The sequence below is a fragment of the Balearica regulorum genome, chromosome 2, assembly GCF_011004875.1.
Source record: "Balearica regulorum gibbericeps isolate bBalReg1 chromosome 2, bBalReg1.pri, whole genome shotgun sequence".
NCBI lineage: Eukaryota > Metazoa > Chordata > Aves > Gruiformes > Gruidae > Balearica > Balearica regulorum.
The window spans coordinates 25,436,538-25,464,022 of NC_046185.1; the positions used below are offsets into that span (position 1 = coordinate 25,436,538).

General features: G+C 41.3%; 2 protein-coding genes across 4 annotated transcripts; both read left to right on the plus strand.

Annotated features, from left to right (window-relative positions):
• The first annotated feature begins 32 nt into the window (after window positions 1–32).
• On the plus strand, window positions 33–16,312 carry MTERF3 (mitochondrial transcription termination factor 3). Of its 3 annotated transcripts, none has more exons than XM_075743665.1 (8): window positions 33–158; window positions 657–1,005; window positions 3,184–3,336; window positions 4,334–4,523; window positions 9,331–9,478; window positions 10,770–10,841; window positions 13,637–13,798; window positions 16,056–16,312. In XM_075743665.1, the coding sequence occupies exons 2-8, from the start codon at window positions 678–680 to the stop codon at window positions 16,248–16,250; spliced, it is 1,248 nt and encodes a 415-aa protein (XP_075599780.1). In that variant the 5' UTR covers window positions 33–158; window positions 657–677; the 3' UTR covers window positions 16,251–16,312. The 3 variants fall into 3 exon arrangements, with proteins under 3 accessions (XP_075599780.1, XP_075599782.1, XP_075599781.1); XM_075743666.1 differs by having other exon boundaries at window positions 55–158; window positions 654–1,005; XM_075743667.1 differs by lacking the exons at window positions 13,637–13,798; window positions 16,056–16,312 and adding an exon at window positions 12,689–13,584.
• Window positions 16,313–19,248: 2,936 nt separating this feature from the next.
• On the plus strand, window positions 19,249–24,788 carry UQCRB (ubiquinol-cytochrome c reductase binding protein). Its single transcript, XM_075743668.1, has 4 exons — window positions 19,249–19,387; window positions 20,711–20,782; window positions 22,568–22,734; window positions 24,547–24,788. The coding sequence occupies exons 1-4, from the start codon at window positions 19,369–19,371 to the stop codon at window positions 24,622–24,624; spliced, it is 336 nt and encodes a 111-aa protein (XP_075599783.1). The 5' UTR covers window positions 19,249–19,368; the 3' UTR covers window positions 24,625–24,788.
• Window positions 24,789–27,485: the final 2,697 nt, after the last annotated feature.

Below are 27,485 nucleotides of genomic sequence, written 5' to 3' on the forward strand. Positions count from 1 at the left end.
AGAAGGCGGAGCCACACCGCCCCCTTCGAGCAAGGAGTGGGAAGGTCCTTTTTTTGCTTGCTCCCCCTCTCCCTGCTCCCGAATGGTTTCTCCGTAGTTGGGACGGGGGGGCACGCACGTGGGCTTGGCCTCGCGCGCGGAATTGGCGCGAGGGGCAGGTGAGGCGTTGGCGGGTCTCGGCGGCTGCCTGGGCTGTGTGGCGTGGGTCGGAGCTGCGCGGGTGGTGGGGCGGCCGCTCTCGCCCTCCCACGGCCCACGGCCTCGCCTCACGCGGGTTGTACGCAGAAGCTGCTGGGCTGGGGCGGCGAGCGCGGCCTGGCCTGGCCCGGCCCGGCCCGGCTTCCCCCAGTCCCGTGGTGGGGTGCGAGGTGACGGCTCTGCGCGGAGGCCGCCCTCCCTTGGGGAAGGTTTCAGTCCCGGCTGGGCGATCCCCGTGCTCCCAGGGGAACGGCGGTCGGTGGCGTCCAGAGCCGGCTCCTCTCCTCAGTTGTGCCTCCGTTTGTCACGCGTTTAAAGCCTCAAAGCAGCTACTTGGTGCTTTGTAGCGAGTAATTTCTGCTTTAACGCTTGGGGAATTAACGCTCACGCTGCCAGCCCTGCGGGCGAGGTGAGGCAGCGCCTGTGTTGTTACTCCTCAGCCCTGTTTCTCCCAGCAGGATGCTGCGCTGAGGTGGAAGATGCCTTTGTGGGCTCGGCAGGGCTCCCGCTGGTGTGGCCTGCTGAAAGCGGCCCGTGCTGCTGAATTTCCTGGGAGCCTGAGGGACCGCAGCAGCACCGCACAGGCGTGTCGTGGGTTCGCCTCTCTGGCTCTGCTGCCCTCTAGAAATGACGTTCTTCTGTGGAGATGGCAGGGATGCAGGCATGTGTCTGTAGGAAGCTGTTCTCCTCCTCACAGTGCCAAGGATGGATCCTTTTCTTCTGAAAGTAACTTGCCTTCACCAGTAAAACAGGAACAAGCAAAAGCAGAAACATTACCTGATCTGAATGCAGAAATACTGTATGAAGGTAAGAGGCCTTAGGGTTACTATTTCTTCCAAATCATGCCTTTAGCATTCCTGATTTTTGCCCGGTTTATCTAAAATATTTATCTGATGTTCCTGACTTTCAAATGTTTTTAGCCCCATAGTTAACACAGAATTCTTGTGGTCACTCCAGCATATAGAGAATACCTTTAAGCCGAGATAAAGATACAGCATTAAGTAAAAATGTCAGTCTAGAGCTGCTGTTTGAAGAGCTTTTCTTTTCATAACTCTACCTACAGCAGCTGAGCATTTGCCTTTCCGTCGTGGTTGTGCTGGTACAAAATAAAGGGTTTTGTTTGTTGGGTGGGTTTTTTGGGGGGGGGGGGGGGGGGGTTGGGTTGAGCAGGGGTGGGGGATGGCACCCTGAAGCAGCTCGCCCAACACAGCCATTTGAACTATCAGGGATGAACAACAGGAGGCAGCAGAGTGTGAAGCCTGCTGAAGCACTGCCCTGATCAGAAATGCTTGTCAAACTGCCCCCGAGGAAAGGAGATAGGTATAAGGTCGCCTTGGTGGTATTGCCCTGAGGAAATTGCCTCACTTTTCTCTAGTTTTATGTCTGAGGATAAAAAAAAAATACGACCCTCTGAAAAGAATTCTAGCATGCTGAGGAAACTTGCTCTGGATTACTAAGCAATCTTGTATGTTCAGATTCAGCTTTAAGCCCAGCCAATTTGGATCCTACAGAGCTTATTTTTAGGGTGGCTCAGAGCTGCAACTGAGATCTGCGTGTTTGTGCAGCTGGTTCTTGACATAGGCCTGCACCAGAACAGACAGGTCAGCCAGCTTGTATGTGTCCACACCTGCAGTGTGGTTTATCTATATGCCAGATTTTTATTTGCCAGCAGACTTATTGTTGTGTATGTGGAGCATTTTGCCCAGTTGGCAGTGTATATAACAGAATAAATATAATCTCTAACTTTTTTGTTGTTCTTTGTAGCTTGAGGTATGTTTCCTGATAGGAAGCTTAAATAACTTGAGTGGCAAAAAAAGAGCATCTATGCTTCCAGAATGTATCTTGGTGTATATTAGTTTGGTCCTCAACAGGTTGAAAGGAAATGTTTGATATCCATATAGATTCCTAGAGAGTTCTTATTGTTGTTGTTTAAGTTGTAAATGTTGCTAAAAACAATTTACTGTGCTTTTGTTTCTGAGGCTTTGAAAGAAATAAGTGGCAAGATCTTCAACAGCTATTGAGCTAGTTGTGCAACTCTTCCTAGAACAATAGGATCTTCCTGCTTATTTTGGAACCTGTCTTAGTAGTTCTGGTGTGGCTTTGGTTTTTTGACTTGAAAGAGTGTTACCCCAGTCTCTAGGAAGTCCCGTGCAAAGGTACGGGACACAGAAAATCCCCATCCTGAAGACTTTATAGTTAGGGCTGTTGATCAGTAATCAGTTTGATAACTGAGGTGGATGCTAGCAGTCAGCGTGCAAAACAGTAATCTTGATCTAGCTGTTGTCAGCTCCTGTCAATGGAAAAAATAAATCAGTTTAGAGAAATAATTTTTAAAAAGACACTGAGCTCTGTGACTTGGAACACTTAAGGGAAAACAAGCATAATGATGTTCATTTGAAAACCTTAATGGGTAGGAAATGAAGCTTGATTTCTTTAGCTGTTAGGGGTGGTGGCAGTCAGCAGCCATTCTGTAATGGACAAGACATGATAGCTTGGTTGGAGTTGGCTATGAAATACCTCGAATGTTAAAACAACCGTACTTCAGGCCTCAGATTCAGAAGAGGCACAAAGTAGTGGGCTTGTCAGGTTATGAAAAATAGTCTTTGCAGTAGCCTTTGATCTGGCTATGATCAGGCAAGAATGCATTTGTGAAGACACGAAAGAAGATTCTTTTTCAAGAAGGTGATATCATCTGTTGTCTGCAGTGATCAAGGCAGCAGACTGAAGGCAGGCTTGCTGGGTACTACGCTCAGATTTGGCCACATGAGCAAGAGCTGATGGGTAGTGACAAGGAGACGGAACAGAGACAAAAACTGGGAGTAAAGTCTATGTTTTTATGTCTTTTTAAATAATAATAGATTGGCTGTTCATCTCATGCACAGCGTTCTTGCATTTCAAAATGCATTTTAAGAGATCTGTATAGCGTTTGGTGGGAGCAGCTTTGTCTTACAAAATGCATTTTGGTCTTCTATATTTGTTTCTTAGACTGGGATGACATCCCACCTTCATCTGCTTTGGAGGAGATTTCTGAGGAAGAAGCTGTACAGATCATTGCAGAACCACTTCTTCCCCTTCAGTCCTCCACACTCCGAGATTACGTTGATCACTCAGAAACCCTGGCAAAACTTGTCCATCTAGGTATGTGTGATTTTGTTTGTGGTTTGCCTATATCTGGAGCTGTGGAGATTCTATAATTTGTGTTTTGATCTTACTGGTTGCCTTGTAAACCGGAACAGTAACCCATGGCTAAGGGCAACAGAACATTATCCAGGGCAAATGGGAAAAGAGAGGGGACTGTATGACTCCCTAGCAGTGCCATGTTAGTTGAAGATGCAGCTGGCTAGCTTTAATCCCTTAGTGCTGTGGCTGCTAGGAGGCGGCATCTCCCACAGCTTCTGGAGGTGGGGAGCACTTTGTGTAACTTGATTGGTCTCTCCTTTTGGGCTGCTTAAGGATGCTTTAATTTGCTGCAAAAGAGATTGCAGCTCTCCCTCCTTGGAAGGAACGAGAGGGGTTGTTGTGCAGAACCTTAGAAGCAGGGCACAGTAAACTGGAGAGGTAAGGAGAAAGGGATGGAAGAGAACCTTAGTTTGCATCAAAAAGCATTTGGACTGTGCAAGGATAGCTGACTTCCAGGTTGCTGGCCACCTCGTTTGCCAGAAGTGCAAGGAACACTAGAAAGAGGTTGGAGAAATATTTGAGAGGGGGAGATCTGGCCTCATGCAGTAACAAATGGCTATGTGTGAGCCAGAATCCAAAGGCACTTCACTGCAAAATTGTCCCTTCCCTTGTATAATGGAGTTGGGAATTCCTTGCACACATACTTCTGTGCAGCAAGAGTAGGTCTCTACATGGGGCACATGCTAGCGTACTTGATTCCTTGTGTGCAGGATTTACTGCAAATGTCTTCCTTCAAAAAATAAACTCGGCAAAAGCATCTAAAATGATTGCTTGTTTTACCTGGAATCTTTCTACAACATACAAGGTGTTGTGACCTTGCTGTGTTGAGCAACTGAAGTATGCTAAATCAGTGCAAAAAAGGAGTAGTCCTACAAATTTCAACATACCTTCCTGAAACTTACAGGAAGTAGAGTCTGTGTTTAATTAAAACAATATCTAATTTTGTTTGCTGTAGGAGTTGACTTATCCCAAGTGGAGAAACGTCAAAAGGCAGGTCAACTCTTACTGACCTTGGACTTTGAAAAAGATATAAGAAAAATACTTCTGTTTCTTAAGGATGTGGGCGTAGAAGACAATCAACTGGGATCATTCTTGACCAAAAATCCATACATCCTTGCTGAAGATCTGGAAGCTTTAGAAACCAGGTAAGCCTTTCAAATAGCAGCAGGGTGTTAAGCCCCTTGACTTGAAGATCTAGTTTCCCAATTGACGTAATCTTCTCTGAGCCTGTTGCTGCCGCTTCCTTTCTCACTCGATCTCTGGCTCCACATTTCTGTGCCTTCCCATCAGTCAGCATTAGCAGGTGGTGGTATCATAAGGCGAGTCAGTTTTCAGGTGGATCAGAGTGTTGACTATTAACAAATTTTACTGCTCATCCCTTTCTCTCTGACACAGAGGAAGCAGCTTGCCATCCTAGGCCACTTGCTTTACCAGTGTCAGCTTAGATTCCAAAATGTTGGTTCCTGAGGCTTTACCTAAATTTGTAGAACAATATTAACCTATTCAGTCATGCTTTGAAACTGCTCTTCTAGGTGATGTGTCTACCCATACCTTGTGAATTGTGCAGTAAAAGAAGCAGACCCGATCTGTTCTGTGTTTACTTCTAATAGCAGCAGAAGGTTTTGGTGAACTTTTTGTGTGTGTGTGTGTGTTGTCCATCTCAAACTGAGCACAAGACTACAGTGAACTAATTTTTGTGTGTGTTTACACTTGTATGGCCCTAGACTGTTCCTCGGTGTCACCCAACTTGTCTGTACATAAGGGTAAATACCAGTCTCTTTAGAAGATTTCATATCTTAGACCAAAGCTCATTTAGTTAGCTGCCCTGTGGAGTTTGTTTTGGTGGGTTTTTTTGAAGCTTATTTGTGTGTGTACCAAAACCACCAAAGGTGGATTTTTTTTTTTTTTTTAAAGTCACTGTGTTTATGGATCTTTCTTGACACTGGAGGGGAAACAAGCTGGGTTTTTCATTTACTGTCAATCTTCTGTTTTCTGTATCACCTTCTCCTACTCCTCTCTGCTTTTTTAATGTCCTAAATTTAGATGTTGTGTACTGGATGTGGTCTGGCTTATTAGAGAACACTAACTTCAGAAAATGCTACATTCTGAATATAAAGGCAACTTGAATAAAAGTAGAGCACTGAAGAAATAGGATAAATATATACATACATTCCTCTTTCTCCAGCAGCATGACTTGGAAAATGGTGGAATTTGTGTCAGAAGTTGAATAAAGTCTGCTGATTTTAGTAATTCGAGTGTTGTCTGGATCAAACTGTGTGTTCCGTGCCAACAGTGGGACTTCCTCTTTAATGACAGTTGTTATTTCATTAACAAATCTTTGGTCAGCACTAGAGATATAATGGGATAATACTGATATTTACAGTAGCTTTAAAAACCTGCAGCTGAGTTAAAGGGATAAAGGTGGTCAAAACAAGATAATTGAGGAGCTGTGGTAGACCTACCCGGCATGGTCTAAGATGTTACTGATAGCAGCTGTCCATTCTCCCTGTGTTGGATATCAACCGTTGTTGTACTGTTTTGTCACATGTATGTGCGTCTTGGCCGCATGAGCGCGGATTTCAACTGTTCCTTCAGTGGGCTTAAGATAGGATGCTGTACTTCATCCTGCAGTGACTGAGACACCTGTGCTGATGCTGGTCAAGTTGAGGTTTTATGGCTGTAACTGCTAGTATCTACTCACAGAAGCCTGTCCTGAGTGGGTTTGCATTGTTAACTTTGGAGGACTAGTTCTAGAGCTTTAAAGATGAGGTTGGTATTCATGGCAGAAAGCCTTTCACTGGTAAAGAAATATCTTCCTAAAGTTAAATAACTGAAATTAAAATATTCAAGATCTTTGAAAAAAATGTATAGTAATAATATAAATAATCTGTTTTTTTAAAAAAAGTTATTCTTAATTCTTCATTTATCTGAGATAACTGAATCCAGGTTTTGAGCCTGCATTTTCATGAATCCAGTCACTTTTTGCAAAGCTGCTTTGCCCTAGGGATGGTGCAGTGGCTTGTAACTGCATTCCACTCTTCCTCCTTGTTGTTTTATGGATACAAACAGCTTCTCTGTATTCCTTAGCTTGAGTACTTCCTTCCAGATTTTTGCAGGTGGGATCTCATTAAGATATGAGAGACTTAAAGTACCAGAACCAGATTATGAGGTTGTTTGGTTTGGTTTTTTTTTTTTTAACTGATCTGTGTCTTGCAGTCACAGAGATCCTAGCTTTTTTACTCAGCTCTATTTGTTTGATGTGTACCTAGAAGTTGTTTGATTCTGAAATGGAATTATTTTATTCTTCTGATTCATATTGCCATTAGATATGTTGATTATAGAAAAAATTGCAGGAAAACAGACTTTTAGTCTTAAAATCATTCCAGACAACCTGGTATTAATTCAACAGTTCTTTTACAGAACAACTCGTGTGTGCACTTTGTAATGAACTGAAAATGTCTTGGTCTTTAAAAATTCCAGAAAAGAAGGTGTTTCTGCTTGGCTTTTGCATGTAGTAGCTGTCCAAGGCAAAAATCTGAAAATACAGCTTTTTGGAAACAGGCACATTAGTAGATTCATGTCTAACATAGACCTGACTTTTCTGCTTTCTCCTCTGTTCTTCCATCCTCCTGTTCAGTAAGTGGCCTTTCAGAAGCAGTATCCAAAAAGAACCTGTGTCTTTTTTCGGCAGCAGTTTTGAGTCTAGTTGTCAGAGTTGCTTATACTCTTCTGAAAAGAGTATCTTTTGCTATGATAAACATTCTAACTCTCCTGGGAAGTCAGATTTGCTTTTCAGTGACTGTTCTGTGGCACTGCCTGGTTAGAGAAGTAAGAGCTCAACAGGACAATCCAACTTCGTCTTCATTTTCTGCAGCTTGATTTTTCACTAAGTTTATCTCTGGCACTGGTGAATGCTTTCCTGCAAACTTTAAAGTAAGTGTGCTGTGGAGGGTGTATGGCAGGCTGTGAAGTGAATGTGTCTCAGATAGGAGTATCACCTTTGCATAAACACTTCGGTGCAGATGGACGTGGTATTGGTTACATCACTCTGGAATGTTTCATTGCTATGGATTCCACGTTGCCAGGAAACAAAACACAAATTTCAATAGATTTGGCATTTGACTTCAGATAAACACTGTAAAAGTCAAAACATTCCATAATTCATAACACTTCTGACAGTTGCAAATCAGTGTCTGTACTGCAGCTGCACCAGATGCTTTGTTTTACGGTATTGTTAATGATGACTTAAAACTGTTAACATGCTACATAGAACTGCTGAACCCTGTAGTAGAATGAGGGCTAACCTTGGTGCCAACACTCACAAATTTATCTCAAACTTTGGTTGGACAATTGTGCTTCTTTAATATACCAGTTTCTAGAGTCAGGTTATTACAATCTTGCCATCCCTCTTTTAAGCTTCTTGCCTTTCCAGGATGCAAAGAAATGCTTCGGGTGTGAATCTTAATGACTTATTAACAGAAAACAGGTGGAGGGGAGTCAGGCCAACCAAAAGGTTCTATTTGTAATCTGCTCATTTAGCTATGTTCATAGAATGCTTGGCAGTTGTGCGCTTGAAAAAATGAATGGAAGTATAGTGTAGCCAAGCTGCAGCATTCAAAACATAATGGGATGATTTTTGAAGGGCCAATTGTTTATTGTTGTGTTCTGCATTTTTTCCCCCCTCCAGACCACTCCTTGTCTCTGAGGCTTCTGCAGCCAGTTCCATCAGCATTTTCTGGAGCCTAGGCTGCTACCTGCTGTGTTGGGATGCCTGCTCAGTTAGGGATTGGTCCTGTAGAGCTTGTTCTTAAATCTTCTGTTCAGAGGTGTTTGGCTTGTGGTGACTTCATTTTTTTGAGGGTTTGTAGAAAGAGAGGGAGGTTGTAGTGACTGGAAGGTGGTGGTTTGTTTTTTTTTTTTCCTCTCCACAAGACATGATATAACACACAGCCTATCTTTTGCTGAAGATCTGCTTTGGCAGAATATTCTGCCATCTATTTAGCATCTTAATTACTGCCAGATAAATTCAGTTCTTGTAGGCTCTGAGTTCATCTGACAGCAGATACTTCTGTATGTGCTTATCTATTACCAAAGGGAACATCTTCAAATTGTAGTTCAGGTTTTTTTTGTAAATGGTGGCACATGGGTTAATCATGTCTCTCTCTCATTTTATGTGCTGTATTTCCCCCCCATTCCTTTTCCTGGGAGCTATAGTAATAATCCACTGCAAGTAGTGCTTGAAATAAGATTTCACTTTCACTGAATTCAAGTTTGGAAAAAATTTTGAGTTGGAAAGAAAGCAAGCAAGCTCTGTTAAACATAAAAACTTTAGTCAGCCTCTTCTTTCTGACAACCAGATGTTTTGTAACTAAATCCTTGGACCAGTGACTGAAAGTAGGGACCTATTGTAACAAAAGTAACTTCAGCTGATTTAGAAATGTCTTTTTGGACAATGTCTCTACAGATAGCATTGTTCCATGATATTTCTACTCCAGTGCTATTGGCAAAACAGGGATGTATGAGGTATAATACTCTGTTCCTTCAGCAGTAGAAATGGAATTCATTAAAATAGCAAAAGGCTGTATATATCTTCTTGTCTGTACCCTATGATGATCTATTAATGTGTTTGCAATCTAGGAGACACGCTGGTAGTTAAATGTAGGTTAACATAGTTATCTGCTTAAGTACAGCTGGAAGGAATTAAAAATCTGTCTTCAGTATTGACATTCTGCTCTGAGGTTTATTTTACTTCTAATTAATTGGAAGGGACGGTATTTTGCTTTTATGATAACTGCAGATTTCCCTCTAATTATTTTTGGCAGGGTTGCATGTTAATGCTAGAACATCTGTCCATTTATAAGATATCACTGAGGAATTTAAGCAAGTACTGAATAAATGGAGGCAATAAAATTTTCATAACTGGATTTTATTTTGTTTTTGTTCTCTTTCTAGAGTGGCTTACCTAAAATCAAAAAAATTTGGTAAGGCAGAAATTGCTCAGATGGTCTCAAGAGCTCCATATTTGCTGTTGTTTTCAGTGGAAAGACTGGATAACAGACTGGGTTTCTTCAAAAACGAGCTTGGCCTCAGCGTGAAAAAGGTAAAGACTACACGCTGAATTCTTTAGGTACTTTGTTAGTGACAACTGTAAGGTCTTGGAACATGAATACTTCAAGTGTTTGGAGGTTATCCACAAACATTAGTGACATTTCTGATGGTAACACAGAGGGTTACAGGAGGATAATGTGATTTTTAACTGTCCGTAGAAGTAATACAGACATCTGACATTGAAAGGTCCTGAAGTACAGTTCTTGAAGATGATCTGCTACAGGTTATTGTCAAACAAGCATGTGTGTGTCCAGCTTTATTATCCGAGATGGGTCAGAGGACTGAATCCATTGCTGAAACAGCAAACAGCTTTTTTTAACTTCTAGAAAATTAATTGACTCTCTTAATCTCTTCAAGATACTGTAACATACTTAACTCATCAGTGAAAAATAGCCTAATCTGCAAATACCATATCAAACTAAATGCCAAATCTTAGGCTCAGCTCACCAAGAGTAACCCCTGGGTTCGCTGGTCAGCGCTTTACCACATTACATGCTTAGCAGGTATTTAGCACCATGCTTTGGGATCTTCAGAGGAGCCAAGAGCTGGAGTTTCCTGCAGTAAGTGGGCACTGGAAAAATTGTAATCCCCAGTAAGTTGTTTCCTGTAGTAGCTGGGGATTGCAATAAATATGAAGTTCCAAGTGGAATCTGGTGGTGTTCTATTGGCTTTCTGGTTGCTGAACAGTCATAGCTGTCACAGTGCCTGTTCCTGACCTTCCCACGTTTGAGGTAGAAGATCTCCCTGGAAAAGGGTTCAGTCACTGCCTTGTGCGCAGGGCACATTACAAGTAATCACATGGCTTAGCGGATGTGGAGTAATTTCTTGTATTGCCATAATACTATGGTCTGACCAGATCCTGAGGTAGACAAATTCCACTGCAGCTGAAAAATCCTTTTATAGCCTCTATCAGGTAGTGTTTTGTTTACTTTTTTCAAAAAGGTGGGAAGAAATGAGCACTGAGAGAGATTAGGCGCTTCAGCATGCTTTCTACTTTTGTGGCATGCTTTTACTCTCTTTTCCTGTCTGTTTTACAACAGCTATGTTATTTTTTTTATTTTCCAAACAAACATATTTGAGAAACTTTTTACATCTTAATATATTGCTGCTTCATGCAAACTCATCTTTGGGGTACAGATAAAATGAAATGCAAGTGAAAGTGCATCCCTCTTCCAACTGGAAAAAAGTTGTTTATGTGAGAACTCTTATCTTTCTTTCACAGATGGATTCACAAACAAGCTTTCAGTAATAATTTTTCCTTTGTGTGTTTTCTCTAATTGTAGACAAAGGATCTGGTAATTCGTCTTCCGAGGCTACTGACTGGCAAATTAGAGCCTGTAAAAGAAAATCTTCAGGTGAGCTTATTAGTAGATATTAAAAGTGTACTGTGTATCCACATAGTTTAAGAGTTGACAAAAGATAAAATTGCTGGAGGAGAATCTTGCACAGCAAGAATTCAATTAAATAATTGTAGTGAAGATATAAAATAACTGAGGATTTTGTTAAACAATTTTTTTTCCTCTATAGCTTGCAGCATACGTGGAGCAGTATCTTACTCTGTCTTCTAGTCTGATGTAGGTTAGAAACTTCATCTGGGTCCCTTCCTGCCAAAGCTTGCTTTCTGGTGACACAAATTGTTACCGTTTCTTTACAACGAGTGAAAAATAGGGCCTGCTCCCTTGTTGTTTTTTTTTCCTTAATTATTATGGGTTTTTGCTAACTTGGATTGTCCATGAGGATTTAGGAGCAAGAAATGTGCAGTTGATTATTTTCCTCTTGGCAGGTAGCTAGTCTGCCAAAAATGTGCATTTGACACCTATTGTCTGATAGCAGATGGTCGTTATTAACAACTGTTGGGTAAATAACTTCAAACCCACAGGGACTCCTTTCCCCTTTGAAAATGTAACTATGTATTGGTTTAATTATTGTGCTGTAAAGCCATCTAGGCCAAACAGCATGATGTAGTCTAACAATTTGAGAAATCCCATTATCCTATAATGCATAACTATGAATTAAAATATATAATTTTCAGACAGACTCACTGCTCTGAAACTATTAAACACTGGGAATCTTGCAATCTGAAATGTGTGTGGTAAGGGAGGAGACTGGAAAGTAGCAGACTGTTCCAATTAATAGTGCTTTCTTTTTAATGAACATTGTTTCCACAGGCTAGGGATTCAGTATATTGTAATGAATGTGTTTTTAGGATCCTGAGTTCTATGAGACTATCTTGTCTATTTACCAAAAAAGTGTATAGTATAGCATCCTTATTTTTAACACGTTCTAGAGAGAGAGGAAGGATTTTTAGGACCTCACTTTTAGAATCTACTGATACTTGGAAGCTCTAGCCTTTCAGGAAGTTGGATATCTCAGATTCAGAATTTGGGTTCAGACCTGTATGTCCTAAGCTGGTGATGGGTAGGCAGTACTCAAAGTGAAACCATGTAGCAGCAGTTCAGAAGTGACCCAGTGGTATGCCTCATTCTGAGTGGGCTGTTATTTAGAAACAACTGCTGCAGCTGATATTGGTTGCCAAAAGATACCAATCATAGACTAAATGAGCTGAAGGATGGCTTATTCTGTCCTCTGAAGGTTTCATCAAGCACAATTAGAGGTTCACTGCTAGGGTAAAACAGGAAAGCATGCATTACTACTGCCTGTTGTGGGAATCGTACAGAGTATGTTGAATATTGCTGGGGCTTACACAGAAAGGATATTAGCATATAGAGTTACTGAATATTAAATATGTTTGCTGTCAAACAGTACAGCCAAAGCAACTTACACTTGAGCTCACTGTTCATGTCAAGTGCAAGCTGTTCCATTTTACAGAGTAGAGAGAAAAAAAAAGCTCAGGATTCTTGCAGCAAGTACCTCTACAGTGTGGCCAGCTATACACGTCCACTGATTTAACAGCAGGTCTTACTCTCAGTTGTGTATCTTACTGCATTAAGTTACCCCTGCCAGCTCAGATCCATGGAAGACACTATTAAAGCACAAACACATCTCTTCATACTTGAATGCTGTCTGAGTTGGTTAGTATTTCTTGTGATACGCAAATATTTATAAAGCAGACAAGGAAGAACCAGAAGTTGAAAAACCTGATTATAGTCATCTCTAGAAACAATTCCCTGTAAGAATCGAGATGTCCTAAGGTAGCTTCAAAACCCAGATTCTAAGCCCTTCGTTTGTATACGCCAGGCAGTTTTGGAAAAGAGCTGCAGACTTGGCACAGCAAACTGGAAAAACAAGAAGCACCACCTTTTTGCCAACTGAAGAAGTACCTGAGTTGGATTTGAAATTCTGGTTATGTTGACTGGCAAACACACCCACCTCATGACTGAAAACAAGCTGCCTGCAAATGTCACGGGAGGATAGAAGAAATGTCTGAGTTACCAGACACTCTTGTATGCTGAATTCCTTTCTCAACAACTCAATAAACTGCTTGCCATTCTGCACTTTGGGAGGAGTGCTCATGATTTTATTGAAAAAATGTGTTTTGTTTTCCTTTTGGGAAACCATAATTGAAGTCAAAGCAGCCTCTGAAAAAGACACATTTCTTTAGATATTAACCAACTGTAAATAAATTGAACACACTGCATATTCTACACATCTCTTTCAGGTTCCACAGACTTCAGTTGAAGACTACAGGACTGAAATTATACTCCCTAATATAAAAATATAACTTGGATACATTAGCAAAAGAAAGAACACATTAACAAAAGTAGTCACTAGCTATTTGATTGCTCTGTTTTACAGAACTCAATAGCTCCACATCTAGAAAGTTAGTCTCTTTTCACAACTTGGTATTGAAACTGATAAAAGACTCTTAGGGGAGAATTTTTATGCTTGTAACTGCCGTGCATACTGAGACACAGCTTTTTTTGTTCGTATCTCAGACAAGCTGAAAAATACATAGCATTCACAGAAGTCATCTTTACTTCAGGGATAATCTATAAACAAATTACACTTTAATCCAGAATGATAAATAATTTGCACTGACTTGAGAAGAACTGGAATGGCAGATATTACTGTGGGTTGCATTCTTGTTGCTCTGTGACAAACGGTAGAATAATTTTGCATTAGTTTATTTCAGTGGCATGTTAAGTTTGCTGTAGCTGACTTTTGAAGATAAAATTGTTTTCTCTTTCAGGTTTGTCAGATTGAACTTGGTTTTCAACCTAATGAAATTCAACAGATTGTGTATAGAACCCCCAAGATTTTAACTGCAAGTAAAAAGAAACTCAAACAGACATTTGACTACTTGCACAACATAATGGGCATTCCCCACCACATGCTTACTCGCTTTCCTCAGGTGAGCTGTTAATCTGAGAATAAATTGTAGGTGCTCTTAGCACAGCTGCTTCACTAGTTTGGTGTTGGAGGTGGAACCTCACTGTATGCAGGACACATGTGAATTCTTCAACTTGTCTGTGGCTTTTACTCTAATTGGGACAACCTTTATTAGCAATTCAGCAACCATTGAGGATTCTAGTGTGGAAGTGCTGCTCTTCTCCCCCTGGCACATGTGACGCCACTACCCCCTCCACCTCCAGTCTTACTAATTTTTAAGTTTTCAACAGTAGTCATGCTCATCTCTTCTGGGTTTGTGCAAGAGAGTACTGCCTGCTTAGGGATTCCTTGTCCTGAAATCTTAATGTAGCTAAGAGACACAAGGGAAGACAGATCATGCCTAAGACCTGTTCATTGGATAACATATATATAAAAAACATTTATTTCAGATTTGCCTAGTTAAAAAATAAATTTTATAGGATCTGAAAATACAATTTTAAGGTAAGAGGAGTCTTGTCATTAGGCAATCAGATTCTTATTGACCTTCCTATTGCTGTAGCAATAGCTAAAAAATCACAGGAGTGAAAATAGATTAGTCTCTTGATGGTTTTTTTTCCTCTCTCTTATTGTTACTGTTATTTCCTCACAAATTAAAAGTTGAAAACATTATTCACTTCATCCAATGCTAACATGCAGTCACACTAGCTTCTTACAAGGAAAAAAAGCACAAATTACAACTTCTGAACTGCAATAACTTTCTTCCTAAAGCAAGGCTAGCAGGGAATCTAACTAGATAAAAGCCAAAATTATATGGGGAAATAAAACTACTCCCCAGGATTTTGATTACTTATCTTGCTATTTAATATCTTTACTTAACAAGGATGCCTGCTGTAACTCCGATTTGTGTGTCACTTTTGCCTTCCTTGACCTGTAAGTGACCACAAGTCTTGCTCACTTCTTTCTCAGTTTTGTTGTGGTTGGCTTCCTCATGGTTCACCTCATTATTTCTCTTCCCCTTGTTTGGAAGGAGTAAGTGGAGAGTTTCCTCTACTCCTTGTTCTTGGTGCAGTCACCCTCTCTCTTCCCTGTTCTTCCCTTTCATCCTCAAAAGCTCTCAGTTCCAGGATATGGCTAGTGCAACTCAGTTTGTATATGGTCTGGCCATTAACTTGTGCATTCACAAATGCATACTTGTCTCCATCTGTTCTTGCTTCTATCCTGAATGACAGCAATGCTGAAAATGAGAGGCGTACAGGATTTTTTTTTCTCTGATGTTACAGCTGCTGTTGTAACTGTCCTTCCTGTCAGCTAACTCTGTAAGTGGTGGTGAAGGGTTTTTTTCTGTCTTCTGACTCCCTCTTAAAATTCAAAGAAGGCAGAGGAGGAACAGTAATTTTGCTTTCTGCCTTAGTTCAAATTAGTTTGCATCCTCATGAAATCTTTCCTTCAGTAGTGTAGTCTCTCCTTTTTACTAAAAACTCTGCTTGCTTTCATTGCTCTAGCATTCTTCTTTTTACTATTCTGTAAAGCAGCATGTGTCTCTTCAGTTGTACTGCTCAGAAATGCAGTTAGATCTCTGCTTTTAAGCCTTCTTAACTGTGCATCTCTTGCTTTCCCAGCCTCTCTCTCTTTTTAGATGTTCCACTGATTTCTTTCATGTTTCCCTTACCGTTGTTCTCGCCTTTGACTGTCTACAATTCTCTTTGTGACAAATATGTTCAAAGGTAAGCTTTGCTGTGCAGCAGAATACAAGTGGTTGTTTTGAACCACTACACTGTGCCTTTTGGCTGTGTTATGAGAGGAGGTGCAGCTACTCGTCTTTCCCGTTGCCACTGCAATTCACTCCTTTGTATCGTGCAATGTGGTCACCTGTTCATTTCTTCCTTATAACGATGCTTATCTGAATATGACTCTGTATGTAAATGCTTCTGATAATGTAGGAAAAATGCTTAGGTATTCTTGCTCCCTGTTTCTGAATGTCTCCTCTACTTTCTTGGCTGTGATTACACAAAAGTAATATAGTTATCATATATAAACAAAAAACCTAACGTATGAAAGTTGAATCACTCCCTGATTTCCCCTGTGTGTGTACCTCAGCATATTGTATTGAAGCATTTATATATACAAATATAACCTACCTGGTGTTTGACATAAATGAGAAGATGCAAATTATTAGTTTTCTGCTTAGATCTTCAGTTTGTCTAAAAAGTGCTCTTATTTTAGATTCATCAGAGTCTGAAATTTAGACAACCTAAAAGCTTCTTCCCTTTCTTTCTTAGGTTTTCAACTCAAAGCTATTACGAATCAAAGAGAGACATATGTTTCTTATGTTCTTGGGAAGAGCCCAGTATGACCCAGCACAACCCAGCTACATCTCTCTGGACCAGCTAGTGTCCTTGCCCGATGAGGTGTTTTGTACAGAGATTGCCAAAGCTTCTATGCAGGACTTTGAAAAATTCTTAAAAACACTTTAATTAGTAACACATGTAAAAAGGAATATAATAAAATTATGAAATAAATATATTTTAGAAAATTATTCCCCTTTATGGTCTCTTTAACTTCTTAATTACAGGTTTAAGAAGTTGCTTATGAAACATTTGTAGGATTTAAAGGCTCACAGTAATGTTCTTTATGGTGACTTGAAAATATATTTCAGAAGGATTAAGTGAACGTGTTGTTTGCTACTGATGCAAACCTTGTAATTAATTGCTAACTAAATTCAGAGTGAATGATGCTGCATACTAACAGAAAAGTAAATTAAAGTGGATTCTTCTTTTTGGTGTTTTGATTTTTTTTTAATAACTTCAGAGTTTTGGGAGATGGAAAAACTGGGTAGTGACTTATTCCCTGTCTCACCTTCTGTCTCTTCCTGTCACTCTCCCTCCCAAAAGATAACAATAACAAGCTAATGCAGTAGCGAAGAAGTGACATGTTTACCTGCTTTTATCTTAACAGCTAATAACGTTATTCTTTCCCTTGTTCGGTAGAAACTGGTACACTGCTGCATATGTGAAGCCCCTCATACAAAAAGGCATTTTTAAACAGGTTACAAAGGTGTTTCTTTGTGAAGCTGGCTGCTGCAGTTAATATCCTAAAAACTCTGCAGTGAAACTTGGTTTGACATATCCAAGAAAATCAGGAAACAACCTAGGCAAATTACAAAATGAAAATAAGCTCCTTCTGGATTTCAGGGACATGTATAGTTTTATTTTAAGTCACTTTTCTCTTCCCCTTGTTGAGGTGGGGAATCAAGTTTTTCCCCGCCCCAATGAAATCCGTACAGCTTTAGTATACAAGTAACCATATGAAAAGAGGCTGTAGTATATACTTACTTTACAGAGTTATCTTGCTCGGTTATAACAACTGAAGTAAATGCTAACATTAGGAATCACAGGAGTATTAAAAGTACTTAATCCAATCAGTAAACAAATCGCATCAATAGGGAATTATCAAATGCTTCACAGTGTATTTGGGCAAAGTGAAGAAACTGACAAAACCCAAATGCAAACTGCCTGATAGTTCATTGTTTAGAAGTTTCCATTCTTTCATTTAAAACAGTTCAGGAAAGTGAAATCCAGATGTTTTCATTTGGATGTAAGCTTATTTAATGAAAAAGTCTCAGTGTTTTAAAAGTTTTGTGTTGGAGCTTAAAATACCAATTTGAGTCACAGAAGTGTAAGAGCCTGAAAATTTTGTATGCAGACAGCAGAATAAAAAGGTTAAATTCCCCTAATAGGTAGGGAATACAGTAACGTTAAAGAGACATTTAAAGAATGATAATAGTAGTGATCTCTGGCTTGGGTCTTTTACCTAAAATAAAAACTTGGAATTTGAATTACAACACCCAAGAAAAGGAGTGTTGTCAGAACAAGCAGGGTGCAAAATGATTTCCTGCGGCGTCTTCACTTTAAACAAAAGTAAAAAGCCACATTCGTTGTCTGCAATATATATCCGAGATGCTCTCTTTTGTTCTCCTGTTTCCCACTGTGTTGGCCTGGCAAGATCACTTGAAACCCTCTGTTAAGTAGACTGTTGGTGGAGATGTGTAACATTTCATCTAAAGTGGTGGCTGAAATGTGATGGCTAAACACTTTCCCCCACTCCTGCCTTTCAAATAAAAATATCTAAGTCTAATTTAATATGCTTACTTGATTTTTGACTGTATTAAATGCTAACAGCAAACTATAATCTTCAAACAATCTAGTAAAAATTAATGTTTCTAGTAAAAAATGTTAATAGAAAGTATGTGGGTTCATAATGCCAAAGTAGAGTTTGCTTTTGCAGATTTACGCTGTTGTTCTTATCCTGATCTACGTCACCATGTGACAAACCATTATAATATAAATTATATTATAGAATGTGTATGAGATTTTGAATATCTTAAACTTTGAGCTTTTAATTCCTTTAATATTTTTAGATGTAAAAATGATTGCTGCCAGAGCTAAACCAGTTTCTTTGAAATGTTAAATGCGTGAGCTTATGCCAAAATAGCTTCCCAGAAATACCATGAGGAAAGGAAGCAAAAGATTTTATGGGAGTGCTAAAAGGAAAGAGGAGAGGATCGAAGAACTTTTTGAGGATCGTGCCAAATACTTTTTGGCTTTAAGATGAAAAAAATCTTTAGAAGATGTGTTTGGCCTAGAATTACCAAACCTACTGTAGTCTGCTGTTCTTGATAAGTGCTAGCAGCCTTTGACTGAGCATGTTAATTGAGGCTTGCTGGGTACAGTATGCCCAAGACACTTCGTGGTCTGCTGCCACGCACTCAGCTGCGTATCACATTCAGCTGCATGCTTTTCTGACTGAAATTGCTTACTGTAGCAATATTTCTCAAATAATTCCACATATTTATTTTATTTCTTTAAGAACGCAGCGGTCTGTCTGAAGGAAGTGCTGGGGAGAGGCAGCGATCCATGCCTCAGAAAACAGCCATTCGCCGGGAAGCTGTGATAGCGGAGCAGAGGCAGGTTTCTGCTTCTTACTGTGCTTTACAAACCAGCACATTTTAACCAACTGCTCACCTTCACCCCTCAAGTTTGATGTTACTGGTCTACCCGTTCACACACGCTCTGCCCCTTCTGACGCGGGCACCGCTACCCAGCCGCGGCTGGGACTACAGTGGCAAAATAAAGATTTTTGAGTCACTGCCAGTTTGGAGAGGCGCAGTAGCGCACACACACCGCGGGGCGGCTGCGTTATGTTGTTCTGAACAAGCATTAATTAACCGTGGCCTAACAGCCGATTCTCCAGCACCGTGAGCGTTATTTAAAACCATCGCAAGACCCGCGGGTCTCCTGCCCGCCTTGGCCTCTTGTCGCTCTCTCCGCCCGCGGGCAGGTGCCTCAGCGCAGCCCGGCGCCTCGCGGCGGTTACGACGCAGCTCCCGCGGCGGAAACTGACGAGCACTCTCCGTCCCTGGGGACGTTCGCCACCCGCCTGGATAAAGCCACCGGGGCGAGCGGGGGGTGTGTGTGGAAGCTCCCGTGGTCGCTGGGCGCATGCGCCCAGCCGTGAGGCGGCATTGGCGGGCCCGCCCCCGCCTCGGGGGCGCTGCGGACTACCCAGAAGGCCGCGCGCTGCTTCGAGGTCAAGATGGCGGCGAGGGCACCCGGTGAGGCGGCGGTGGTGGTGGGGCCGGGGCCGGGGTGTTCGTGCGGGGCTGTGCCGCGTCACTCGCGTTTGCGGCGCTGGGCACGTCTTGCCCCGTACCGGGAGGTGTAGGCGGGCCGTGAGGGGGAGATGGAGGGGCCGGTGGACGGAGCGTGCCGCGTGTCCTTGATGAGGACAACGCCCGCAGCTAGTGTACCGCTGGCACGGCCCTGGCGGGCGGGCGGGCTTCCTCGGTGTTCTCCCTCAGCAGCGGCTCCTCGGTCTGGGCCTCAGCGGAGGGAGCCTGGCTCCGGTACCGAGGTTTTCTGGGAGCGGTGGGGCAAAGGGTGCTCGGGAGCGCTGGAGGAGCCCTTGGGCGGCTCCGGAGGGGCCGCGGGGGTCCCTGTCCTGCCCGCACACTGCCCGGGCGTAGCTGGTTTAGTGCAATTCCTTTTCGGGTCCTAAAGCACGAAGGAATAAGGCCCGTGTTAGTGATGAGCCGGCGTGTCAGTGGTGCACTGGTATCGCATGTAGCACTGGTTTTATGGGGTGACTTTGTAAGACACCGGACTTAAAGTCATGAAAGATAGCTTGCCCTGGCTGCATTGCCATGTTGTGCTGGTTTTGGATTTCTAAACCTCTTGTTGAGTTACTTTACTGGTATTTGGTACTGCGTTCTAATTGATTACAGGTAAAAACACCTTTGCTATCCAAAATCACAGTTAAGAAAAGCTGAACATTCTATGTGTGATGTGTTTTGGTTGTTTTTTTTTTTTTCTTTTTAAAGTCAGTGATTTGTTTTGAATATTCAGTTGACCTCCCAGCTGACTTCGGCAGCCCTTTGAAAAAGGAAGCTTTGGAATAGTATTTAAGTAACTGGAGAGGAAAGCAGAAGGTTACCAACGTAGTAACATACTGTCTTGTAATTGCATTAACCCATAGCGAGAGCTGTGGAACTTGGGTAAATTACTTGCAAAGCATGATGGCTTTACTTGATGTAGAACATCATGGTTTTACCTCAAGTAAGACCTATGGAGCATAAAAATGTTGGTGCTGTCTTTGACAATGAACTGTTAGCATTGTTCCAAGTCTTAAAGCAGTCTAATATTTGCATTCAGGGAAACAGATGTCAAATTATTGTACGTAACAAGCACTCACTTTACCTGTTCAGTGTCAGGTAAGGGATACTGAAAAGCAGAGAGGCCAAATCATGTATGTTCAAATTCAGACTTGATGTAGTGTTACATTATCGCATGTGAAGGAGGTCAGCAGATATTTGTGTACTGTTGTAGTGTGTAAATGTTGAATTTTGTCTTGCTCTGCAACTGATGATGGTTACATTCAGTTGCAGGAGGTGGTCGCCTGTTAGACAGGATTCGCAAATGGTATTATAATGCAGCTGGATTCAACAAATTAGGTAAGTATTTTGTTGAGTTTTTAAAAGTCTGCAAGTGTACACTCAATCTAGTTATGTTTCACAACTAGTCTATGTACGTACAGTTTGGCATAAGTCTTTTTGATCAAAATTATTTGCTACTATTGTGAGGAAAAAGCTAGGAGTAGCTTCAGTCATCATGATTGCTACCTAGTAATGAATCAGTAACTTGTCAGTTATTTCTGGGTTTGCTCTTGTTTTATAACAAGCTTGTATAACAGCTAAGGTTAAGCAGGAGCAGTTGAAAAAACTTTCACAGAGCAGTCCTGAAAGTTTTATTTATCTTTTCCTACCAAGTCATTTTCACTGGCCAGTATCTTCTAACTCAAAGGTTGCCCTTGAAGCTGGAGCAGTTCTCACTGATAGCAGTCAGTCTGTCTGCGTTGCTTATGTGAAGTATCCAAAGTGCAGAGAAGAATTTAGTTAGTTCTGCCCTTTGTATCACCGTAACTTCACTTGGTGTCTCTCTGGCCTGCACAATGGTGAAGTAGGTGTAAAAAATAAGTGTTTCTTTAAGTAGAGGAGGTTGCCTTGATGGTATTGTCTTCAATTTGTTCAGTTGTTACCAAGTTTGTTTCAACTATTTAGATGGCAGAACTGTTCTTGAGTGACAAGAACATCTAAATATTCAGAGGCCGTAACTTACCGCTGACCACAGCATGAGCAAATAATTTAAAGGAAGTTAATGTATCTGCCCTGGGGAAGTTAGAAAAAAAAATTGCAAGACAACTGTAGAGGAGTAAGCTTAGGTCTTTCCTCCAGAGATGCAGTGCTTAGCCCCTCTTTTTATATCTGTCTGCTGAAATTCTTAAAGGCACTAATACTTTTTGCCGCTTTTCTGGGAATGCAGCTAAAAACTGAGGAGAAACACCAAATTTAATCTAGTGATTAAACTAGCAGCTATGCTCCCTATGGCTTTGATTATAAACTTCTGATTATAAAACTGAATTCAAGAATATGTGGCTCAAAAGAAATTTCTGGGGTTTTGGGAGACAACTGCTAATTTAGTTGCATGAGATCAAAATCTTTAACAACAAGTCAGTAGGTATTCTCTTGTAATCTGCACCAGTCTTGGAAAGTTGCAGAGGTAACATTTTGTCCTATGTTGTTAATACATTGGTTGAATTTCAGGAATCCTTTGTCCCACAAACAGTGTGGGGGTGTTCTTGGCTTTGAGAAGACTAGATTCTTCTCCCAGTTTAACTTCTGATTTGGGGCAGCATTAGAGGGAGCCAACTTATGCACAAACATCTAGCTTCAGGTTTCCATAGCTTAAGATAGTCAATGGAGATCTAGACATACTGAGTTTAGAGAATTTAGAGATTCTTCAGTATGAAGTAGTTACATCTATGGTTGACTGACTCTAATGGATTCAGAGCTCTTAAACCCTTTACCTAGACAGTCATCTTAAATACAAATAAAAAATTAGGTAAGCATAAGTCCCCCTGTCAGACCCAGAATAGTTGTTGTTCTGTGTGTGTGTGTGTGTGTATATATACATTCTTACAAAACACATTGAATCAAATACCTGTTTTCCCCATTGCTCCTTAAGAACAGGAGTAAAAACAAGTAAATGGAGTATGGGTAAGCCAGCATTTAGAGTGTTTGCTGTGACCAATTAGTGCTTCTCTTCTGGATTGGTTTGGTTTTTCTTTATAACTTTGCATTGGAAATGTTTTGCCCATGTTATGTAGAAACACCTGTATCAATCCTAAATCTTAATTAAGACCATTTATTCAGTAATATTGTAAAATCTTCTTGGTATAGGATTAATGCGAGATGATACATTGTATGAAGATGATGATGTAAAAGAAGCACTGAAGAGACTTCCAGAACATCTTTACAATGAAAGAATATTTCGCATAAAGCGAGCACTCGACTTAAGCCTGAAACATCAGATCCTTCCAAAAGACCAGTGGGTGAAGTATGAAGAGGTACGTGTACAGTGTTTCTTGAATGGCAATGCTATGACTGGTCTTTGAGATTTTCAGTCTCTGAAGAAACACATGCTTACACGGTTTTTATAATGAGTAAATGAGTGTGTATCACATAGGATGCCTTTGGGAAACACAGCTTTTGATCACTGTTCAAAAATCTCTATTTTTCAGTGGAAATTAGAACATTTTGCTCAAGATGATGATGGCTTAAACTACAGTTCAAAGCCATAGCACTTTTTTATTCAACAAAATATTTCTTCTAAGCTCTCAGATAAAGAAATACACTCTAACTAGCTTGGAAGTTCTTATAAAAAGGTTCCTTGCTTTGCTGATGAATTTCTTAACTTTATAGAAAAATCTTGAGCCAAAGCATTTATATGTGAAGATGCTGAGGAAGAATAATTTAAAGGGAAATCTCACATTCAAATAACAAGATGACACTTAGTTTAAAAACAAACTATACCTTCCTTTTCACATGTAACTAAAATTTGGGGTTTTGATTCACAGACTTCACATTACTGTCCATCTCAGCTTTCTCCAGTTTATCAGGCAGAAAGGAATCTTACCACTAAACTTTTGACTATAGGATAGTATAAGGGTATTATCTTTGTCTATATAAGCAGAGGCTGTTTCTTGTGGTGTTACTGGTTCTGTTTAGGTAACTGCTGCATTGAGTAACTGGTTGCTTAGTTCTTTAAGCAGCAGTTTAAAGTGTTAAACATAGTCAGGGTGTTCCATTGAATCATAGAATGGTTAGGGTTGGAAGGGACCTCAAAGACCATCTAGTTCCACCCCCGCTGCCATGGGCAGGGACACCCTCCACTAGACCAGGTTGTCCAAAGCCCCGTCCAACCTGGCCTTGAACACTTCCAGGGAGGGGGCATCCACAGCTTCTCTGGGCAACCTGTGCCAGTGCCTCACCACCCTCACAGTGAAGAACATTTTTTCCTTAAAGCTAATTTAAATCTACCCTCTTTTAGTTTAAACCCATTCCCCCTTGTCCTATCACTACACTCTGATAAACAGTGCCTCTTCATCTTTCCTGTAGGCCCCTTCAGGTACTGGAAGGCTGTTCTAAGGTCTCCCAAGAGCCTTTTCTTCTCCAGGCTGAACAACCCCAACTCCCTCAGCCTGTCCTCATAGGAGAGGTGCTCCAGCCCTCTGATCATCTTTGTGGCCCTCCTCTGGACTCGCTCCAACAGCTCCATGTCTCTCCTGTACTGGGGCCCCCAGACCTGGACGCAGTACTCCAGGTGGGGTCTCACCAGAGGGGGTTAGAGGGGCAGGATCACCTCCCTCAACCTGCTCATCACACCTCTTTTGAGGCAGCCCAGGACGTGGTTGGCTTTCTGGGCTGCAAGTGCACGCTGCTGGCTCATGTTGAGCTTCTCATCAACCAAGACCCCCAAATCCAAGTTTACAGTGCTGTTTAGAAGTTAAGTTCAGAATGAGTTTCTCCAGAGTATTATAGTTGGACTTTAATTAGTTTAAAGCGGATTTTGTACATTTGGGTATCTGCCAGAAAAACATTGTTTCTAAAGGTATAGCTGGAGGCATCACTTTGCTTGTTAATGTTGGCAAGGCATTAGGAATTAGTGGTTGCTGCAGTAAAGAACTTGTCATTGCAGATTTGGCAGATACAAAGTTTACCTTTTCAGAGTAAGTAATGCTTGATTTCTTCTTTTTTTTTTCTTGTTAGGTTGGGGTTTAGTCAAATCTAAGGAGAATAAGAGACAAGTAATCTGTAGGAATGGCTTGAGATGTTTCTGGACCTCCCTGTAAGTTTAAATATATTCTCTTCTTTTTCAGGATAAGCATTATCTTGAACCGTACCTAAAAGAAGTAATCCGTGAAAGACTTGAAAGAGAAGCATGGAACAAGAAATAACTGTTGAACTACTTCATGCAAATATCCACATGTTTCTGATGTTTTTAAACATTTGGTTATAGAAGTCTACAGGGAGGCAAATGTGAGGCTGAGGAATACTGTTTCAGCTTGTTCATTGAAACTGTTCATCCAACTAAAATAAACATGTCAAAGTATGAAATCTACTTGGAAGAGTTCTTTGTAAATGTTAACAAGCTAATGTTCAGATCTTTCCTATGAGCATATACATTACATATTAGCTTAGTGGTATGCAGTCTTCATTCCAGCTTTTTGATTCTTACTCTTTTCATAGTACAGCTGTTTTCTGCAGTTGTAGGGCTAGGTAGGAAACATAGAAGGCTGTTGGTGCTAGTTGCTCTGTTAAATTAAAAATGGGTTGTTTTTTTCCTTCACTTCTCCACAGAGACAATACTGGGCCAGTGCTTGATGTTACAATGGCATCATGAGACAGCAGAATGTGATATTCTGTGCATCTAAGCACATACATATTACATATTTTCCATTATTGTATGTTTGCTTAATCACAAAATCAGGAACTAGCTTTTTATACCATAAATACTGTTAATCCTGTGTTGGGTTTGGGTGGCAAGGTTTTGGTAGCGGCGAGGGCTACAGGGGTGGCTTCTGTGAGAAGCTGCTAGAAGCTTCCCCTGTGTCTGACAGAGCCAATGCCAGCCGGCTCCAAGACGGACCCACCGTGGGCCAAAGCCGAGACCATCAGCGCCTCTGTGATAACATATTTAAGAAGCGGGGGAAAAAAACAGCTAGAGAGAGCGCTTTTGCAGCCAGAGAGAGGAGTGAGAAGATGTAAGGAACTCTGCAGAAACCAAGGTCAGTGCAGAAGGAGGGGCAGGAGGTGCTCCAGGCACTGGAGCAGAGCTTCCCCTGCAGCCCATGGTGAAGACCATGGTGAAGCAGGCTGTCCCCCTGCAGCCCATGGAGGAAGGATGAGGGGGTGTAGAGATTCCACCTGCAGCCTGTGGAGGACCCCACACCAGAGCAGGTGGAGACACCTGAAGGAGGCTGTGACCCCATGGGAAGCCCAGGCTGGAGCAGTTTGCTCCTGAAGGTCTGCACCCCGTGGGAGAGACCCACACTGGAGCAGTTCGTGAAGGACTGTAGCCCATGGGAGAGACTCGTGTTGGAGAAGTTTGTGAAGGACTGTCTGCTGTGAGAGGGACCCCACGCTGGAGCAGGGGAATGATGAGAGGAGTCCTTCCCCGAGGAGGAAGAAGTGGTAGAAACACCGTGTGATGAACTGACCGTAACCCCCACTCCCCGTCCCCCTGTGCCACTGCGGCGGGGGGGCGGAGGTTGAAGCCGGGAGTGAAGTTGAGCCCAGGAAGATGGGAGGGGTGGGGGGAGGTGTTTTAAGATTTGGTTTTATTTCTCATTCCTCTACTCTGTTTTGCCTAGTAATAAGTAAGATGAATTCCCTCTCTAAGTTCAGTCTGTTTTGCTTGTGATGATAATTAGTGAGTGATCTCTCCCTGTCCTTATCTCGACCCATAAGCTTTGTGTTGTACCTTTTCTCCCCTGTCTAGAGAAGGAGGGGAGTGATAGAGCGGCTCTGGTGGGCACCTGGCCCTCAGCCAGGGTCTACCCACCACAATCCTTAAAAGACTGTTTTCATATAAACCATAATGACTGTCTCACTTCAGCTTCTTGAGACTATTCTTTTAAAGGCTAAAAGTGGTATGCTGATGTGCTTTCAACAGCATAATTAACTTCCCATACATTTTTTTCATGGCCTAAAGCATGCTGTTGTTTGCGGTGATTGGTATCAAGTATTTTAAGCTATCAGGCTTAATGACATTAGAGATGCACATGGAATTCAGGCTCTGCTTAAAAACATAAGAAATTCAGTTATAGCCAGAAAACACTGGCCCTTGCTGGCTGAAGACCTTGAGTTTGGTCTTCCATAGTTTAATAGTACTGTTAATTTGAGACAGATTTTGGTAGTACATGTGAAGGTCAAAGCCTATCTCATAGCCACCTGTGTGAAGTATGCTATCTTGTATGATAGTCCCAAGGTTTGGGGTTTTTTTGTTATGCACATTTGTCTGTCAAATGCAGGAATCCATTGACCAAAAGCTAAAGCAGTTTAGGAAAAAAACAAAATTACATAAATCTGGAGCATACCACATCTGTCGTTTTGAATTGGTATGACTAGATAAATACAATACTGGATTAGAAGTTAGAATGGAAACTGTCTTTTAGCTTTGCTCATCACTCTGTTACTAACCATCTGCTTGCTTCAGTTGCTTCCATCTGTAGGATGGATACAGTGATCGCTGAGTGAAATATTTATTTCAGAACTTCATAACCTGATGTGCTAAAACAAAATGCTGCAAAAATATCTGCATCACCCATATTCCTTAAAAGTCTGTGGGGAGATATTAAGAATGAGAGGTTTTTTTCATCTCCTGTAGTAAAATCTTATGATTGATACATAATTTGATGTATTTTTGAGAAATTTCTAATTTTCTTCCAAGAGACAAATACGGCTTGAAGTTTCACACTTCTACTTGTGGAATTAATAGAATACTTAGTTTTTCTAATGGAATTAGAACTATTTCATTGTCTGTTAGAATAATATTTGAAGACTTAATTATCTAATGGGAGTAGCGCTTGATAGGCATAGCTGGTGAAACTTCTGCAAAAGCTAGGATTTTGTAGAAAGACAGCATCTGCTTATTTGACCATAGATTTGGATTAAGATTAATGTGGTTCAAAAATTACTTGGTTTACAGAAGAAGGTTTAGTTGGCATCAGGCACTTAAAAATAGGCTGACCTTTGAGCGGAGTGCGAAGCAGCTGTGCTCCAATCTGCCTAACACACCTGCAATCACTGACCTCTT

Coding starts and splice junctions, on each gene's coding strand:
- MTERF3 (XM_075743665.1), top strand. CDS start 678: ATGCCTTTGTGGGCTCGGCAGGGCTCCCGCTGGTGTGGCCTGCTGAAA. Junction 1,006..3,183: donor TGCAGAAATACTGTATGAAG/GTAAGAGGCCTT, acceptor TTTGTTTCTTAG/ACTGGGATGACATCCCACCT. Junction 10,842..13,636: donor CTGTAAAAGAAAATCTTCAG/GTGAGCTTATTA, acceptor TTTCTCTTTCAG/GTTTGTCAGATTGAACTTGG.
- UQCRB (XM_075743668.1), top strand. Junction 20,783..22,567: donor AGCTGGATTCAACAAATTAG/GTAAGTATTTTG, acceptor TTCTTGGTATAG/GATTAATGCGAGATGATACA. Junction 22,735..24,546: donor AGTGGGTGAAGTATGAAGAG/GTACGTGTACAG, acceptor CTTCTTTTTCAG/GATAAGCATTATCTTGAACC.